The sequence below is a fragment of the Pectinophora gossypiella genome, chromosome 11 (assembly GCF_024362695.1).
Source record: "Pectinophora gossypiella chromosome 11, ilPecGoss1.1, whole genome shotgun sequence".
Taxonomy (NCBI): Eukaryota; Metazoa; Arthropoda; class Insecta; order Lepidoptera; family Gelechiidae; genus Pectinophora; species Pectinophora gossypiella.
In genome coordinates, this window is record NC_065414.1 from 14,636,297 (window position 1) to 14,653,357 (window position 17,061).

A 17,061-nucleotide genomic window follows, 5' to 3' on the forward strand; every position below is an offset into this window, starting at 1 on the left:
CATCGTGAAGAAGACGGTGGGCGGCAGCAACAGAGGGCGGTCCACGCAGCATATAGCCGTACCGAGTGGAAAACCATAACCTGTGGTCACGATCCTCAGCAGTGAGGGAACGACGAAGAAGAAGAAATCTTACTTGAGATTGTCCAATTAGTTGGTAAATGTTGGAGATCCTACTCAGGTTGGTAGCGATGTCACAAACTACGGAATCGCGTGTGGGTGTTTCAATATTTCAGCGGCGGAATGGGACGCGCCCGATGTTTGCAGATTATTAACTTGTTTTATAACTACACATGTAACTCTACACACTTTTCTAAAGGTTTAAGGCCCTATTACATAATGCGATTTATCGGGCGTGATGCATTGCGTAGGTATACAGAGGTCGGCGGGGACGCGGTTGTGTGCAATTGCGTTCCCGTGTCCCCGCCACACGGCGGCAAAGAGGAACACCGTTGGGTTTTAGTGGGTATACCGGGGCGACACCCGGGGAGTCCCACATAACCACGTCGTGCCCCCGGGCGGCGTGGTATGCGTAACGCATTTCCCACGTCAAAAAAAAAAAAAGGTATACAGAGGTGTTAGTGACATCGTAAACGTCATTTCGTCTACATTTTTAGTTATTTAGATTATAACATGCAAATAGTAAAGTAAAATATTATTATTATTAGTATTTTTATTTTTTTATGTGATTTAAGTGCAATAAAGAGTTTTTGTATTGTATTGTATTGTAAAATAATGAATCAATAATGAATAATGATATCAATCATTCCTCTCAGTATTCGTTACGATGTCACTTACACCCCTTACAAGTACATACAGGTAGCCATACACAAACAGGTACGGGTGTTAGTGACACCGAAATGAATACTGAGAGTGATGATGATTCATACCATGATTCTGAGTTAATATCAAGAGGAATTTTCAGTCGCAAAATTCCTGACTTTTTTTTTAACTATTCAATTCAATTTTATTCTTTTGCGAAGGACAATTTCACTAGATATTAACTCAGAGTAATGAGCTGAACCATCCCCCTCAGTATTCGTTACAATGTTACTTACACCCCGTATAAGATGTACAGGTAGCCGTAAAAATAATGGGTTTTAGTGACGTCGTGACGAATACTGTGGGAGGATCAGACCAAGATTCTGAGTAGATATCAAGTAGAATTTCCTGTCGGAAATATCATGATAGTGTTTTTTATTATTATTTTCAGTTCCATACTTTTGTGACGCAAAGTAGCGTGGAGAATGTGCGCATCATATGGCAGTAAGTAAGTAGTCAGTAAGTAGTCACCACAACCAAGGGCTACGGATTAGCGTACCTTCTGATGCACGGATCATTTTATTTTCGGACAATCAGGTGATCAGCCTGTAATGTCCTAACAAAACCAGGAGTCCAAAGTGATATCAGTGTTGTGATCCCTCCGGATCGTGAGCCCAAAGCTCAACTACTGGACCACGGAGGCCGTTAGCACTATGAAGTTGATGATTGATGACTCACCTGGCCTCTCTGATCGCGTCGACCCAGTGCACGCAGTCTACCTCCGAAGCGGCCCGCAGCTCATATTGGCGCTGAGTCTCCCGCCGGTAGGAGATCGTGAAGCAGAACTGGACAAACAAATTCATCGTCACCCTTCAGCGACATTTACGCATATAAAAGTATATGCGCAATGCAAACAAATGTTAAATAGCAATATTGCTTTGTTAGATGAATTGCTTCGATATGGCCATTTTACCCTGATGGCGGGAAACTTGATAACAACGAGCCGTTTACTAATTTTATGCTGTCAAATAAACTATAACAATATTTTATTAATCGTGTGGTCGCCAAAGGCCCCTGACATGGCTCATGTAACGACTATGTAAGTAGTAACCGAGACTAACAGCTTAACGTGCCTTCCGAAGCACGGATCATCTCACTTTCGGACAACCAGGTGATCAGCCTGTAATGTCCTAACCAAACTAGGGACTACAAAGTAATTTTTGTGATATGTTCCCATCGGGAATCGAACCCAGGTCCTCCGGATCGTGAGCCCAACACTCAACCACTGGATTACGGAGGTCGTCAAAGCAATATTGTAATTTGACATTTGTTTGCATATACGTACTTTTATAAGTGCAAATGTCTAATTGCTTTTTTAGAGGAATTGCTTCGATGTGGCCATTTTAACCCCCCTTGTCGTCGTAATGCCCACTAAGAATCTTAAAGGTTTAAAAGTCTCCTCGCTCTTTACGTTCTGTCAAGGTAGTCTGATTCAGTATGTCCAGTCTTTCATCATATTACTTAGTAACTCTTTCTGTCCAAGTTACTCTTTCACAGAACTGGGGGGGGGGGGGGGGGGGGGGTTTAAAATGGCCACATCGAAGCAATTCCTCTAAAAAAGCAATTAGACATTTGCGCTTATAAAAGTACGTATATGCAAACAAATGTCAAATTACAATATTGCTTTGACGACCTCCGTAGTCCAGTGGTTGAGTGTTGGGCTCATGATCCGGAGGACCTGGGTTCGATTCCTGGTGGGAACATATCACAAAAATTACTTTGTAGTCCCTAGTTTGGTTAGGACATTACAGGCTGATCACCTGGTTGTCCGAAAGTGAGATGATCCGTGCTTCGGAAGGCACGTTAAGCCGTTAGTCCCGGTTACTACTTACATAGTCGTTACATGAGCCATGTCAGGGGCCTTTGGCGGCTCAATAGTAACCCTGACACCGGGGTTGATGAGGTTGGTACTCCACCTCACAACACACAGGATAGAAGAATATTGCTTTTTAGATGAATTGCTTCGATGTGGCCATTTTAACCCTTAAACTTACCGAAGCATTCCTTTCCATCGGTGACTTGCTGAGTCGCTCGCAGTAAGACCCCTCCAGCAGCAAGACGCCAGTGGGCCGCGTGTTGTTCTCCGACTCGTAGTAGAATAACAGGTTCTGGACAACATACACCACAGCCATAGAATTGGGTAGCTTCATAGGTCAAAGATAAATTATGAAATTCTAACTACTAAATAAAGGCAGATCTGACACGTTGAAACGTTTTTTGTCTAGGGTGATAAAAAACGTTTTCTTTTTTCTATTTATATGAATTTTAATAATGAAAAATGTAATTATAAGTGCGACATTTTGTCACATTTTTCTATGACGTCACAGGTTGCTTTTTCATACAAATTCCACAGTAATTTTGTGTTTTGTCGTTTAGTAAAAAGTAATTGATTTGACTAGTTGGAAACTACCCTAAACGGTGAGCATCAGAATGACTGTCCAAAATGACAGATCAGCTTTAAAATATTACTAACATCCAATACCTTTTAGCTACTATTTAATACCTTTGTATAGATATTTTCTACCTAATTAATAAATAAAAAAGGAACAAATGCAATAAAAGATTAATATGTTCCTTTTTTATAATTTGTATTATGTGCATAATTGAGTAGTAAACAATAAACAATTAACATTTTCGTTAAAACATTTTTTTGCTCATATTTTTTTATTTCTAGTTTTAAAAATCTAAAAAAAATATTTGTTTAGGTAGGTACTGAATAGGTACTAAATTTGTGTATAGGCGAAATTACATTTCGGAGCCTTTTTGTGGAGATTCTAAATGTGGGTGGTCATTCAGACATCAGAATGACTGGCCATTTTTTAAATTAATTTTCTTATTTATTAATTAGGTAGAAAATATCTATACAAAGGTATTAAATAGTAGCTAAAAGGTATTGGATGTTAGTAATATTTTAAAGCTGATCTGTCATTTTGGGCAGTCATTCTGATGCTCACCCCTAAACGTATACGTATAGAACGGCAACTCCCCGCTCCCCACCAGCGCCTGAGCTAGGTTTACCTCACCCCCTCGGTCTTAGTGTAGTCTCCAATCGTATGTGCGTCACACCACGGAATACAAGAAAGAGGATGGAAAGGCCCTAACGCGCATTTTATATGAGAACCACTGTTGCCGGTTCAACCCCACTCTCTTTTACTACTCCTGCCTCTCAACGATAGCTCTTCTGCTTCTCAAATTCCTTAACCACTTTACTGCCACGGCAATGTATATTTTATGTGATAGGCTACAATTTTATCATTTACTTTTCGTGAAATAATTCGTACAAAAGTATTAATTTGATTAACACTTTCAAGGACAGAACGTCTAATGACGTTCCGATCCCAAGGTGTCATATTACCTATTATTATGAACCATCCATGACCCATGATCTCTGTCCGTGAAAAGGTTAACATAAATAGCCTATATACGCCCCACTGCTGGGCACAGGCCTCCTCTCAATCAACCGGAGAGGGTATGGAGCATACTCCACCACCGTGAAAGGGTTAATAAGGTGATAAGGAAAGATCTCTGTGCATCATAGTCAATATTTGACTTTTTGCCCTGTAGGATGTAATGTACAAGACGACCTTTTAATATAAGTATTATCGCGGAGCACCGTGCGTCGTAAAGTTTGCGGACGAGTGGAGTGCAAAGTTGAAATATGAACTGTTTGCTCATACTTGCATAGCGCGCGTTTCGCGCTCACTTGACCCTTCCAACCTCTTCTCTTTAACACAAAGAAGCGCGTGTACAATAACATCAAAACGTAATGACTCTGCAAAACGAGGATTTTTGTATGAAGTTTCCGGGGTGTGCCACAGTATAAACATTATTATTTCAGACCCGGTGTAACTGTTCGGCAGCGGGTGCGCAAAAATAAAAGAAAAACGAAGGAATATCACTTTACTAAAAATACATACAAGGAAAAAGGAAATATATAAAAAAAAGCAAAAATAAAATAACCGATCTTGGTGACAGCGAAAATTGGAAGATAAAACAAAAGAAAAAAGACAAAAGACAATCTCACCGTAAAAGAAGAATAAAACATAAATTCTTGAAAAAGGAGATTGTATATCACGCTGTACAAAAGTAATTATTAATTTAAGTAAGTAAACAACAATATAACATTATGAGCGCGTCGTTTACACCCGGAATGGCCATAGGGCAGATCGGGCAGATGCCCGATAGGCCGGTCGAGTAGAGTAAACAAAGCGAATTCTACTTACTAACAATTTTCTAAAATTACTATTTATTATGAGTAATCTATATAATTATTTATGTCATTTAAAAACCTATATAATTAATTACTTATAATATGTCATTTATTATATTAGTGACTATGCCGCTGGCTTTTTAGTATTTTTTTCAGCCGTAAAAATATGAAGTGATTTTAGTGACATATCGTAACGAAAACTTAGAAGGATGATTCAGACCGCGATTCTGAGTTGATATCAAGTGGAGTTTTTCGTCGCAAAATTCATGACATTTTGTGTTTTTTTAATTATTTTCATTACTATACTTTTGCGATAGATACATGAAACCACTTCATGAAATAATAATTGTCGAACACATCATGAAATTATCAATTCTAACATCTGGCTACGACATATAGGTAAATAGTTACAATCAAAGAGCAAACAGTCACTGAGGCCAGCGAATTATTTGTAAACAGTGGTGAAATTATGAACCATTAGTTGTCATAATTATAAAATTTACGTTTTTGTGGGTGTTTTGGTCTATTACAGATTTTTTTTTTATTATTATTTGATATTCAAATTCAAATTCAAAATATTTATTTCGGAAACTAGTCCATATTTAGTTAGTAACAAAAAGCTTAACCTAGTATTAGTAACAGATTCGAAAGACGAACAACATAAAAATAAAACACATGAGACCGGCCCGAATCACCGAAGCCGCGGGCAGCTATGTAACAGCGTGCAATCGCACCCAGCGGAGCCGTAACTTTTTTTAACAACCCCTGATTGTAATGAAGCATAATCAGTGTCGATTATTGATGTTATTAACTTTATGACTTTACCTGATACAAAACGAACCATCGCAGCTGCCACTTCGTGTTGTCCGAGCTCCTCTTGTGTAGGTATCCGGCCTGGGAAGAAATAGTTTCTTTTAATGTCAGTCACCATATTTACGAGCAGCCTCCGTGGTCTAGTGGTTAGAGCGTTAGGCTCACGATCTGGAGGTCCGGGTTCGATTCCCGATGGGGACATTGTCGAAATCACTTTGTGAGACTGTCCTTTGTTTGGTAAGGACTTTTCAGGCTTGAATCACCTGATTGTCCCAAAAAGTAAGATGATTCCGTGCTTCGGAGGGCACGTTAAGCCGTTGGTCCCGGCTATTAGCCGTAAAAACACCTCCACCAACCCGCAGTGGAGCAGCGTGGTGGAGTATGCTCCATACCCCCTCCGGTTGATTGAGGGGAGGCCTGTGCCCAGCAGTGGGACGTATATAGGCAGTTTATGTTATATCATATTTACATTCAGGGTGTAAGTGACATCGTAACGAATACTGAGGGGGATGATTCAGACTATCTTCTTCTATCGTGTGGATTGTGAGGTGGAGTACCAACCTCATCACCCCTGGTGTCAGGATTACTATTGAGCCGCCAAAGGGCCCTGACATGGCTCATGGTAATGACTACTTATTTATATCAGTAAGTAGTAACCGGGACCAACGGCTTAACGTGCCTTCCGAAGCACGGATCATCTTACTTTCGGAGAATCTGGTGACCAGCTAGTAATTTACTAACCAAACTAGGGACCACAAAGTAATTTTTGTGATATGTCCTCACCGGGAATCGAATCCGGGACCCCCGGATCGTGAGCCCAACGCTTAATCACTGGACCACGGAGGTCAGGATGAGATGATATCAAGTGGAATTTTTCGTCTTTAAAAATACCTAAAAGAAAATGTTTCTATCGGTTTTGGATCTGTTTTTATTAAAATCTCATAATTTATCTTTGACCTGAGATACTAAATACCTAATTGCCAACATTTGCCTTTTAGAGTTCCGAACCAAAGTGGTAAAAAGAACCCTTATGGTGATAGCAGATCCGTCCAGTCAAATAACGTCGAATTTTGTACATGAGACAAAGAATTAGGCATTACTTACAAGAAAACTGTAGCAATGTAAAGCGAAAGTTGATGGTAGGGCTGGCCGAGGAAGACCGAGAAGGACTTACATTGACCAAATTGGAGATGTCCTTAGAAAAGGTTTAATACGATCTACTCTGAACCGGCGTGCATGTATGAAGCGATTGATGAATGTAAAGGAAGCAAGAGAAGTGTGTCAGGATCGAAACAAATGGAAGTCTATAGTCTCTGCTGCCGGTGAGATATAGACGTGAGTTTATGTATGTATATAGCTATGTACCAATTTTTCGTAAAAGATGCTATAAAGGGGCTGAAAGAGGATTGATCCAGCTTTTATGTAGGGGGGGAGGGTATCATGACCCCCATGACCCCGCCGGATTCGCCCACCACGTGGGGTCACATCGACGGTGATGTCGCGAATCTGATTTGCACCTTTTGCTACTGTCAATAAGATACAAAAGTTGTAAAATCTGCCACGATATACGTAGAAAGGGCTGCTTTTTCATTGTTTTCTCTTACCTGTGAGTGGTCGTACTGAGCTCGGTCTGACAGCGCCACCAGCTGGCCGTCATTGACTCGCACAGACCGGTTGATCTTCGGGCTTAGCATTATGCTTTTCTGTCAACAAAATGTAACTGTGAGGTGTATAGTACATGCAGTCCTCGCTCGCAATGTTTAACACGTTCACTGTGTATGAACCACATATGAGTCAATACATTTGAAACTGATACGTGTATGACCCATATGTGACCCACATTTTTTTTGACGTGACTTATTGTAGATTTGTCGCAAGTGGCATTAACTACTTGGCCGGACAAATGGGGAGCGCTGTAAGCTCTCACCCGGTACAACGTTTAAGACAACAGGCCTGAGGGTTCCAGGGCGTCGTCTGAGAGGAAAAATATTTGAAAGAATTAATCGACCCTAGCGGGTCGATAGCGATAAGCACTGATTGAGGGAAGTCGTAGACCACGCCGGCGGGGTCGGTATCGGGGTAATGTGTCTATGTACATAAATTCCAATGTGTTTGTCGGAAACTAACGTTGCACGTGAGGGGTCGATATCTAATTTTCAGTTACGCAATGAACGTGTTAAGTCCCATAATGTAGGTGGCGGGCCTGTTCCCATTAACCGGGCACAAATCCTGGAAACCAAGTGATATTAGTGAAGGACATTCCAGGCTAAGTTCTTCAAAAACAATATAGATGGCGCTGTAAAGAGTCTTCTGCTTCAGTAACCAGCGACGTGGCTTCTGAATCACGGATCATCTTACTTTCGGATAATCGGGTGATAAGCTTATAAAGTGTCTTAACTAGGAATCACAAAGTTTTTAGTGATATTACCCCACTGGGATTCGAACTCGGGATCTCCGAATTATGAGCCCGAAATACTGGACCATGAAGGCCGTTATTTTTTATTTTGTTCACTCAACACTTAATCAACTTCAACGCATGCAAAAGCGGTATGTAACCTCGTCACGGCCACGCTGCTATCAGACACTAATTATCTCGGAGATAGTATTGTTGCTATCAGACACTTATCTAGCAGTTATTATTGTTGCTATCAGACACTTATCTGGCACATAGTTTTGCTGCTGTCAGAAACTTCCTGGCAGATAGAATTATTACTAAACTAATTTGGCCGATAGTATCGTTGCTATCAACTTATCAGGCAGATCGTATTATTGCTATCAGGCACATATCTGGCAGATAATATTATTGATGTCAGACACTTATCTGCCAGATAGTATTATTGCTATCAGACAGTTATCTGCCAGATAGTATTATTACTATCAGACACATATCTGGCAGATAATATTTCTCTCGCGACACCAAACACTCCAGAACCCCGATACCGACCCCGCCGGCGCCGGTCACTAGGGTCGATTAATTCTATCAAATATTCTTCCTCTCAGGCGACGCCCTGAGCCGAGGTTCGCAACCAAATGGGCACCTTCAGGCCTGTTGTCTTAAATTTTGTACCGGGTTAGAGTCCCCATCCCCATTTGTCCGGCCAAGTAGTTAATGTCATCTGCGGCAAATCTACAATAAGTCACGTCAAAAAAAAGTTGAGCATCATTTGTTGTCGTAACGCGCAACAACACTAGTTCCTCTGGCGACATAATGTCGATGACAAACATGTAGTAGATGTTTAGACAGAAAACGTTGTTAAACAAAAGTTGCGCGCTAACTTTCAATATGTTGTGCAACATGTTACATGTCATGCGCCATATGTTGCCGAGTGGAAACGCGGCTTAAGATATTCTAGAAGCTACTACCGTGGACAGTATAGTGTTTACTACACGATAAAATTATATAGGTATGTGTCCAGAACAGAAAAAGTCGAGTTCCGCCTAAAAAAAAAGTTGAGCATCATTTGTTGTGACGCGCAACAACACTAGTTCCTCTGGCGACATGATGTTGATTACAAACATGTAGTACATGTTTAGACAGAAAACGTTGTTAAACAAAAGTTGCGCGCTAACTTTCAATATGTTGTGCAACATGTTACATGTCATGCGCCATATGTTGCCGAGTGGAAACGCGGCTTAAGATATTCTAGAAGCTACTACCGTGGACAGTATAGTGTTTACTACACGATAAAATTATATAGGTATGTGTCCAGAATAGAAAAGGTCGAGTTCCGCCTAAAAAAAAAAAGTTGAGCATCAGTTGTTGTGACGCGCGACAACACTAGTTCCTCTGGCGACATGATGTCGATGACAAACATGTAGTAGATGTTTAGACAGAAAACGTTCTTAAACAAAAAATCCGCGCTAACTTTCAATATGTTGGGCAACATGTTGTGCTTTTTTTACTTATTGTAGATTTGCCGCAGATGGTATTAACTACTTGGCCGGACAAATGGGGAAACATGTTGTGCAACATGTGGCGCGCCATATGTTGCCGAGTGGTAACGCGGCTTAAGATATTCTAGAAGCTACTACCGTGGACAGTATAGTATTTACTACACGATAAAATTATATAGGTATGTGTCCAGAATAGAAAACGTCGAGTTCCGCCTATATCAATAAGTACGTGCGTACAGTCAGATTAGCACATCGTCATTTTTTATAAACAAATCTATGAAACTAACGACATTTTGCAATGATACTTTAAAAGTATCTAACTTTATTGAGTTCATTTTGGGTTACACAGATATTTTATCTGATCATTATGTCGGCACTCCCTCTCAACGTACATCAACAACGTGGTACCTAGATGAACTCTAATACCTAAAGGTCATGACTTAAAATATATTGCAAATTAAATAGTAAATCATAAATGAATTAATACGTACCATTTACTTCTTCGAAATCATTCTCCAAATCATAATAAGTATTCTCATCAACACTAATCACTAAATATAGGTATAACATTCATCCGTCAACAACAATGGAAACAACATTTTTCACTCTCACAACAGTCAAGTAAACAGACAACACTATAGATTCATAACAACAGCATAGAAACAAGACAACGATTTAAAATTGGATCTCAAAGATTATTTACACTAGTCATAAGTATAGAAAGTGAGCGCCTGTTGAATTTACGTACGCAATTTGTTGTGACGCTTAGAAGTGATAGATTTCACGTTGCTTTTTAATTTAGGTAGGCGTTTTAAAGAATTGTAGGGGGTTTGAAGTGATATTTTGACGTGAGTCTGTGATGGAGACGTCGCCCTGTTGCGTGGGGGTGCGGGGACGATGTATGTCGTCGTCGGTGGCGACCGCGCGACTGCCGGGCTCGCACCTGTAGCTGAGCCTGGATCGACCGCCGCGCCTGCGTGCCCTTGATGACGTACGAAATCCACCACAGAACTTGGAACAATTAGAATGGAAATAGGCCGGAATACATCATTAATTTATGCTGTAGTTTGTGACTTATTATACCCTAGGCGTGACATGAAACAAGTGTTCCCTCCATGCATATTAATTTGATAAATTATATTTTGTACGCATAAATCACTCACGCAATATTTTTCAATGTCTTTATTTCGACTTAGGTATATAGCTTTTAATGCAGTTGTTGAGTCGTCTACTTCGATGAGGTGTCATATTATAATCACACTCATCAAATAAAATAAATATTTTTGAAAATTGCCTACCTAGGTACTTTGTAAATGTCAGAACAAGTAATAGGTACTCAAGTAGTAGGTTTACATGAAGTTACACGTAATAATGACATTATTCTTATTGAAACCAATAAACCGTTCTATCTACACCCAAACAACCTTTGGTTGACAACTTCGCGCAGTTATTGGGACAAGAAAGTTTTAAAAGTTCTATAGAACTAATGGGAGTCAGCTCAAAAGGCACGTTAAGCCTTTAGTCATAGAATAAGGAATAATATTACGTATAGTCGTTTAATTATTATTTAAGTTTGTGGCATAAGCATGAACTGTTTAATTTACATGCATATAATTAACTGTGGAGATTTTTTGTTAGCACATAGTTAAGCAATCAGTTTTATACACTAATGTTATTTGTCTGTAAATCTTCCTAAAAAATAAATAAATAGAACGGCAAATTTCCGCTTCTACCAGCGGCTGAGCTAGGTTTACCTCACCCCCTCGGTCTTACTTTAGTTTTCAATCGTATGGCTTCAGACGTCACACACACAGATGCGCGTGTACGATAACGTCAATGTGTAGTGTCTGTGTCAAACGAGGTTTTTTTTATGAAGTGTCCGGGGTATGCTCTAGTCCTAGTCCCGGCTACTAGCTCAAACATCTCCAACCAACCCGCACTGGAGCGGCGGCTTGGCGGAGTATGCTCCATACTCTCTACAGAGCGATGAGTGAGAGGCGTATGTGCCCAACAGTGGGATGCATAAAGGCTGTTTAGGCTAACGTTATGTTTTACAGTGTTGACCGCTTCTAGTTTTCAGAACCCCGATACCGACCTCGCCGGCGTGGTCGACGATTTCCCTCTCATTCAGCGCTTATCGCTATCGACCCACGGGTCGATTAATTTTTTCAAATATTATCTTCTCAGACGACGCCATGAGCCGAGGTTCGCGCCCTACTTGGCACAGGCCAGCCTCCGTGGTCTAGTGGTTAGAGCGTTAGGCTCACGATCTGGAGGTCCGGGTTCGATTCCCGGTGGGGACATTGTCGAAATCATTTTGTGAGACTGTCTTTTGTTTGGTAAGGACTTTTCATACTTGAATCACCTGATTGTCCAAAAAGTAAGATGATTCCGTGCTTCGGAGGGTACGCTAAGCCGTTGGTCCCGGCTATTAACCGTAAAAACACCTCCACCAACCCGTATTTGGAGCAGCGTGGTGGAGTATGTTCCATACCCCTTCCGGTTGATTGAAGGGAGGCCTGTGCCCAGCAGTGGGACGTATAAAGGCTGTTTATGTATATGCGGCAAATCTACAATAGGTCACGTCAAAAAAAACAAAGGCCGCTTCTATCAGCTGCTAAGTACATCGTGTTCAGTGAAACGCAGCATTCGCGCCAATAAAGCTCACGTATCTTTGCCTTACACACTCTCGTTTGTTTTAAGTAAGTACGCGGTGGAGATAAGGCTCTCACTCTAATATTTAAATGAAAAAGGAATTCTTCGCTGGAAACTCTTGGCAATGAGTTAGTGACATCGTAACGAATACTGAGGGGTATGATTCAGACCATGATTCTGAGTTAATATCAAGTGGAATTTTCCGTCGCATAATTCATCTTTTTTTTAGTTTTTTAAATTATTTTCAATTCTATACTTTTGCGATCGAAAATTCCCCTTGACCCAGGCACAACACATCTTCCACCCATTATTATTCTGATCAAAATAAAGAGAAACAATATAGGTAGCAACATAATTCTATACGTATCTAATCCAAATATCATGCAACAATTATTTTTATATATGCCTCTTCCATTACATTATATTTTGATTAAATACGTTAAATATGAACAGCGCCATCTACATTTTTATTGAAGGAAGTTGCCTGGTAAGTCCTTCAATGTTTTTATACTAAAGTCGTGAGTACTTACCTACCTAGTTAATTGTTTTTCAAGATAAAATGAAAGCGATTCAAAACTTTAAACATAACGTAACACAAACATCCTACTATATGTATAATGTATATGTCCCACTGCTGGGCACAAGCCTCCCCTCAATCAACCGGAAGGGGTATGGAGCATATTCTACCACGCTTCTCCACTGCGGGTTAATAGAGGCAACAGCTACAGCCGTCTTTCTTTATCGGTCAACCAGGTGATTAAGCCTGCAATGTCCTAGTCAAAATAATGTCAGTCTCACAATGATTTTCGATATTGTCCCATCAGGAATCAACCCCGGACCTCCAGATCGTGAACCCAGAAATGCTTTAACCACTAGACCACAGAGACTGTTAATTGTTTTTCCTGGCTACGTTGCCCAAAGGCAATATAGATTGTTGTACAGATTTAACGTGATAAATACCTATTTTCTCATTATTCGGGTACATAATTATTCAAAATAATATAATGGCGGAAGCATATACCTTCATATATTATAAAAAAAAATATTGCTACCAATGATATTTATAAAACATCATTGGTTCTTAGATAATTAGCCCAAAAGCCAATTTATTCTTTCAAAGTTAGCAGAACAAACATTCTGGCGCTTGATACCTACCGATGCCTACTTATATCTAAATAGATTTGCACCGTACCTACCTGTTGAACATTTTACTCGCTGCACTTGTCGTTAATACTGTGGGTAGCTGTCAATGCTTCAAGTCTTACCCTTCTGAAGTTAGCTATAATAATATAAATATTTAGGATTTAAACAAACTACAATAACTACAAAGTAATAAGAAATCACATTTTGGTAAGAAAATCCGTTAAGATAGCGGTAACATTATCATTTTTCTAAACTAGAAACACTGCTTGTAAACTGTCAAAATTGACAAATTGCACGTCAAAAATTAAAAATTGTCGAAACATCGTCCCGCTCGTGAATAAACAAATTACGACAACAATTCGACTTCAGTGACCTACAGTTAATCATTTAATAGTCAGAAACATATCTTTTGCAACTATCTGTGATTACAAAAGCGTGTTAGACCACAGCCGGTGATTTTTTGTGATGTTTTGAAGGAGCGTAATATCGTGCGTACCGCTTAATAATGGCATCAGGGTCGAAAAATGAGATTGTGAATAGGATGTTGATGACTTTGCGGCTAGATGATGGAGGCGGGGACGATATGCCGCCGCAGAACATGCTGCCTTCGAATCAGCACGCGCGGCAGAGCGCTCACAACGACGAAGACAGTGGCCCGCATAGCGAACCTTCCGCATCGGCCTCCGCTATAGAAAACCTCCAACCCACCAACAATACTGGAGGCAGACTTCACAACTGGCAGGCCACTAAAACGACAGTTAAAGAACGTCTGTCTTTCCTATTCAACAACGAAATATTATGCGATGTTCATTTCATAGTGGGCAAAGATGCGAACCAACAAGTGATACCAGCGCACAAATTCGTGCTGTCTGTTGGTAGCGCGGTGTTTGACGCGATGTTCAATGGTGTACTTGCCACCAAGTCGGATGAGGTAGAGTTGCCCGACGTTGAGCCTGCGGCCTTCTTACATTTACTAAAGTTCCTATATTCAGATGAGGTGAGGATTGGCCCTGAGAGTGTGATGACGACGCTGTATACGGCCAAGAAGTATGCTGTGGCCGCTCTTGAGGAGCATTGTGTAGATTTTCTTAAGAGTAATTTGGGTACGGACAATGCATTCCTGCTTTTAACGCAGGCTAGGCTATTTGACGAGCCGCAACTAGCCGCATTGTGCCTGGAGATGATTGATAAGAACACTGCAGACGCTCTCAACGCTGAGGGGTTCACTGACATTGATCAGGACACGTTGAATGCAGTTTTGGAGAGGTAATAATTATAGTAATACCTACATTTTTATTTTTAATTATGGTACCTAATTTATATTATTATGTATGGTTTTTGACGAGTATGTACATTTTTGACATTTACGTATATATATAGAGCCTTGCCTTCTTTTTCTTTATTTTATGTAAATATATAAAAAAGAGACAAGACAACAATTACTGCAATTATATGAATTTCCTGCAGTTGTATGCAGTAGAGCAATTATTTTAAATTAAGTCATGTAATTAACTGTGAAATTATGCTTATGTAATGTAGTGACCAGTGGAGTGAAGCTTAACATTACTTCCTCCAGAGAAATATATAAATACTGTTATCACAGCAATAGGAATAAAATGCACTTAACAGTAAAAAAACTTTAGATATAAGATAGATTTTGCATTTGATCACAATCTCATGTGATAGTAAATAAAGATGTGGTCTAAGGTGGTACATGCTTACCTAAAAAATGCCTATAAAAAACCAGGAAAAGGGGTCACAATTATCACAAAAGAATAGATAGCCCTTCTAGTGGTGATTCTATTAGTAGTAAACATAACATAAACATAAATAGCCTATATACATCCCACTGCTGGGCACAGGCCCCCTCTCAATCAACGGGTAAAAAAAATAAAAATAAGAAATAATAAAAAAGGTAATATAAAAATAAAATAAAAGGTAATATGGTAGTAAAATGAAAGAAAATTATTTCTGGTATTTAGTTTACAAACAGCTGTTACATCATTAAATGAGTATCAACAAACACTACCTTTGCAGGTACACACAGATTTAAAACAATGATACTAGAACATAGAATTTAATGTACCAATAATTAAATTTCAGAGACACACTTCGGATCCGCGAAGCGAAAATCTTCTCGGCAGTTCTTCGCTGGTCTGAAGCAGAGTGCATCCGCCGCCAGCTGCCTGTCACCCCCACCAACCAGCGCATGGTCCTCGGAAGAGCCTTTAACGCCATCCGGTTCCCCTTAATGTCCGTAGAAGAATTCGCAATGGGACCCGCACAGAGCGGTTTACTCGATGACAGAGAAATCGTACAATTGTTCCTATATTTTACTGTTAACCCGAAACCAAATGTCGGTTTTTTAGACACACCGAGATGTTGCATGACCGGGAAGGAACTGACAGTTAATCGGTTTCCTCAAACGGAGTCCCGGTGGGGGTACAGTGGCACAACAGATAGGATAAGGTTTACGGTGGACCAGAGAATTTTCGTTGTTGGTTTTGGACTGTATGGATCGTATTTTGGACCGTCTGAGTATGAAGTACATTTACAGGTTAGTACCTAAGTAAGTAAGTAAAATGTTTGTTTTTCGTAGGGACACAAAAATTTACCATTATTTCATCACTAATTTAAAAGCCACGCTCTTGTCGGTGTAGCATTCTCCATGCTACTTTTTACGGAAAAATACGGCAGTGGTTACCCTCTTGTCTTCCGCCCCACAGTACTCTGTCTGACACGAGTGGGATGGCGCCCAGAGTAGTCTGTTTCAAAACCGTACTAGGACTCCTGTGCTCCGCCTCCGAATAGTACTGACAGTTACCGCTGGGCACCAGTCATGTTCCAGCGTGCCATTACTCGCATCATCTTCCTAGCGCTATCCCGTTTTTCACAGGGTCCGCTTATCTAACCTGAAGATTTGACAGGTCCGGTTTTTTACAGAAACGACTGCCTGTCTGACCTTCTAACCCGCGAAGGGAAAACCAGGCCAATACAGGTTAGGTTAGGTCACATACCTCCGAAAATGCACTTCTCGGGAATGTGGGTTTCCTCACGATGTTTATCCTTCACCGGTGAGCGCGTGGTAATCATTTTTGATCCAAACATGAATTCGAAAACAAAGTCGACAATCATTGGTTTAGGTCTGTGCTGGATTCGAACCAGCGACATCAAAGTGAGAGGCGAGCATCCTACCAACTGGGCTACCACGGCTCTCTCAGGTTCATTACTTACTTGGTTTAAAAAAGTGATACATTTAGAGTTTTTTTTTTTTTTTTCAAATTTTTGATCAGAATAATTATGAAAGATAGAAGATGCATATCGTCACTGGAAAGGCAAACTTACAAGTACTTAAACGCCAAAATATCCTAAACTAGCAATCCATGTTATAATATAAAAATTTTACCTTCCAATAAAATTTGTATTATGTTTCCTCCGACGTCCGAAGTCCATTTATGAGAGTGCCTCGTCCTCATACCGCATCGCGCCGCTAGATGTCGCTTCCCGTCTAGGAAAACCCATGCCAA

At 40.3% G+C, this 17,061-nt stretch overlaps 2 protein-coding genes across 2 annotated transcripts in view; one reads left to right on the forward strand and one right to left on the reverse strand.

Moving 5' to 3' along the window:
• The window catches only part of LOC126370834 (ras-specific guanine nucleotide-releasing factor 1-like), a 51,231-nt gene extending 43,695 nt beyond the window's left edge, over positions 1–7,536 (reverse strand). Inside the window, exons 1-4 of the mRNA XM_050015856.1 lie at positions 7,447–7,536; positions 5,855–5,923; positions 2,814–2,927; positions 1,498–1,604 (exon numbers count right to left, since the gene is read on the reverse strand). Of these exons, the coding sequence (XP_049871813.1) occupies positions 1,498–1,604; positions 2,814–2,927; positions 5,855–5,923; positions 7,447–7,536 (380 nt within the window). The remainder of the gene's footprint in view (positions 1–1,497; positions 1,605–2,813; positions 2,928–5,854; positions 5,924–7,446) is intronic.
• Positions 7,537–13,831: 6,295 nt separating this feature from the next.
• Positions 13,832–17,061, forward strand: part of LOC126370866 (BTB/POZ domain-containing protein 2-like) — a 133,293-nt gene continuing 130,063 nt past the window's right edge. Inside the window, exons 1-2 of the mRNA XM_050015975.1 lie at positions 13,832–14,800; positions 15,638–16,091. Of these exons, the coding sequence (XP_049871932.1) occupies positions 14,040–14,800; positions 15,638–16,091 (1,215 nt within the window). The 5' untranslated portion in view covers positions 13,832–14,039. The remainder of the gene's footprint in view (positions 14,801–15,637; positions 16,092–17,061) is intronic.